Source organism: Morone saxatilis, unplaced genomic scaffold, assembly GCF_004916995.1.
Source record: "Morone saxatilis isolate NCDOM2014 unplaced genomic scaffold, NCSU_SB_2.0 Contig0, whole genome shotgun sequence".
Taxonomy (NCBI): domain Eukaryota; kingdom Metazoa; phylum Chordata; class Actinopteri; family Moronidae; genus Morone; species Morone saxatilis.
The window spans coordinates 9,218,189-9,219,118 of record NW_023339650.1 but is presented as its reverse complement, the minus strand read 5'-3'; the positions used below and the strand labels follow the sequence as shown (position 1 = coordinate 9,219,118).

The following is a 930-nucleotide window of genomic DNA, read 5'->3' as shown; positions in this document are numbered from 1 at the left end:
ACATAGACACACACAGACACACAGAGCCATAAATACCTGTATACATACACAAATACCTGCAGCCACAATCACACAACAGCGTGCACTCATACAAACACACACAGATCGATGCATTCTCTCTGTTGCTATACTTAGGCTGTCTACTGGAAGTGGATTAACAGTGGCAGAGGACAAGCAGTTTTATCACAGCAGAAGACAGAACAGGACACTGCAGGACACTGACTTAATGCAAACCATCAAGCTAACACTGGCTGGGCTTGTGTGATTGTGTACTTGTGCTTGAGAATATGTGAGTGTGAGTTTTTTTGTGCACATGTAATCCCATGCCCTCTTTGTTTGCTTGAAAATAGGATTTTGAAATTGAAACTTAAGTCTTTTGGGTTCTGAGCATCAACTAAAAGCATAAAACACGTGTTAGAGAGTGTTCAGTTGTGTGTGTGTGCGTGCAGTCTGTACCTGGATGGTGATGCTTCTGTCGACACGAGACATGTTAATGCTATGTGGCTGTCCGTTGGCCAGGTTACGCTGGTCCACATCTATAGCAAATGGCTCCTTCAGACCTCCCAGGTTATACCGCACCTGTAGTGAACCTGAAGACACAGTGCAGTGGTTCGAAACCTGCCCAACAGCTCCTTCTTTAGTTCTCTGAAGTGATTTAAGCATGAGCTCTAATCAATAAGCACCTGAAATAATAAGATTAAATCTCTAGATATTTCTCAGGCAGTTGCTGTAAAAACATGACTGCTGACGGGTCCATCGGTAGTTGGTGTATTACTACTTAATGACACTTAAGGCCACTTTTAAATTCATTTTGTTCAATATAATGATCATTTTTTTCCTTCCAAATTGATCTGAACACTGAACGTAGTTTTCTTTTTGAAGCGATGGTGGACGCAGGGGGGAGGAATATCGGGGGAAACCCTGACTGGT

The 930-nt window shown here is 42.7% G+C and overlaps 1 protein-coding gene across 1 annotated transcript in view; it reads right to left on the bottom strand.

The window, feature by feature from the left end:
* The window catches only part of LOC118324365 (contactin-associated protein-like 2), a 32,147-nt gene that overhangs the window by 1,589 nt on the left and 29,628 nt on the right, over nucleotides 1-930 (bottom strand). Inside the window, exon 8 of the mRNA XM_035656676.1 lies at nucleotides 457-590. Coding sequence (XP_035512569.1) covers nucleotides 457-590 — 134 coding nt within the window. The remainder of the gene's footprint in view (nucleotides 1-456; nucleotides 591-930) is intronic.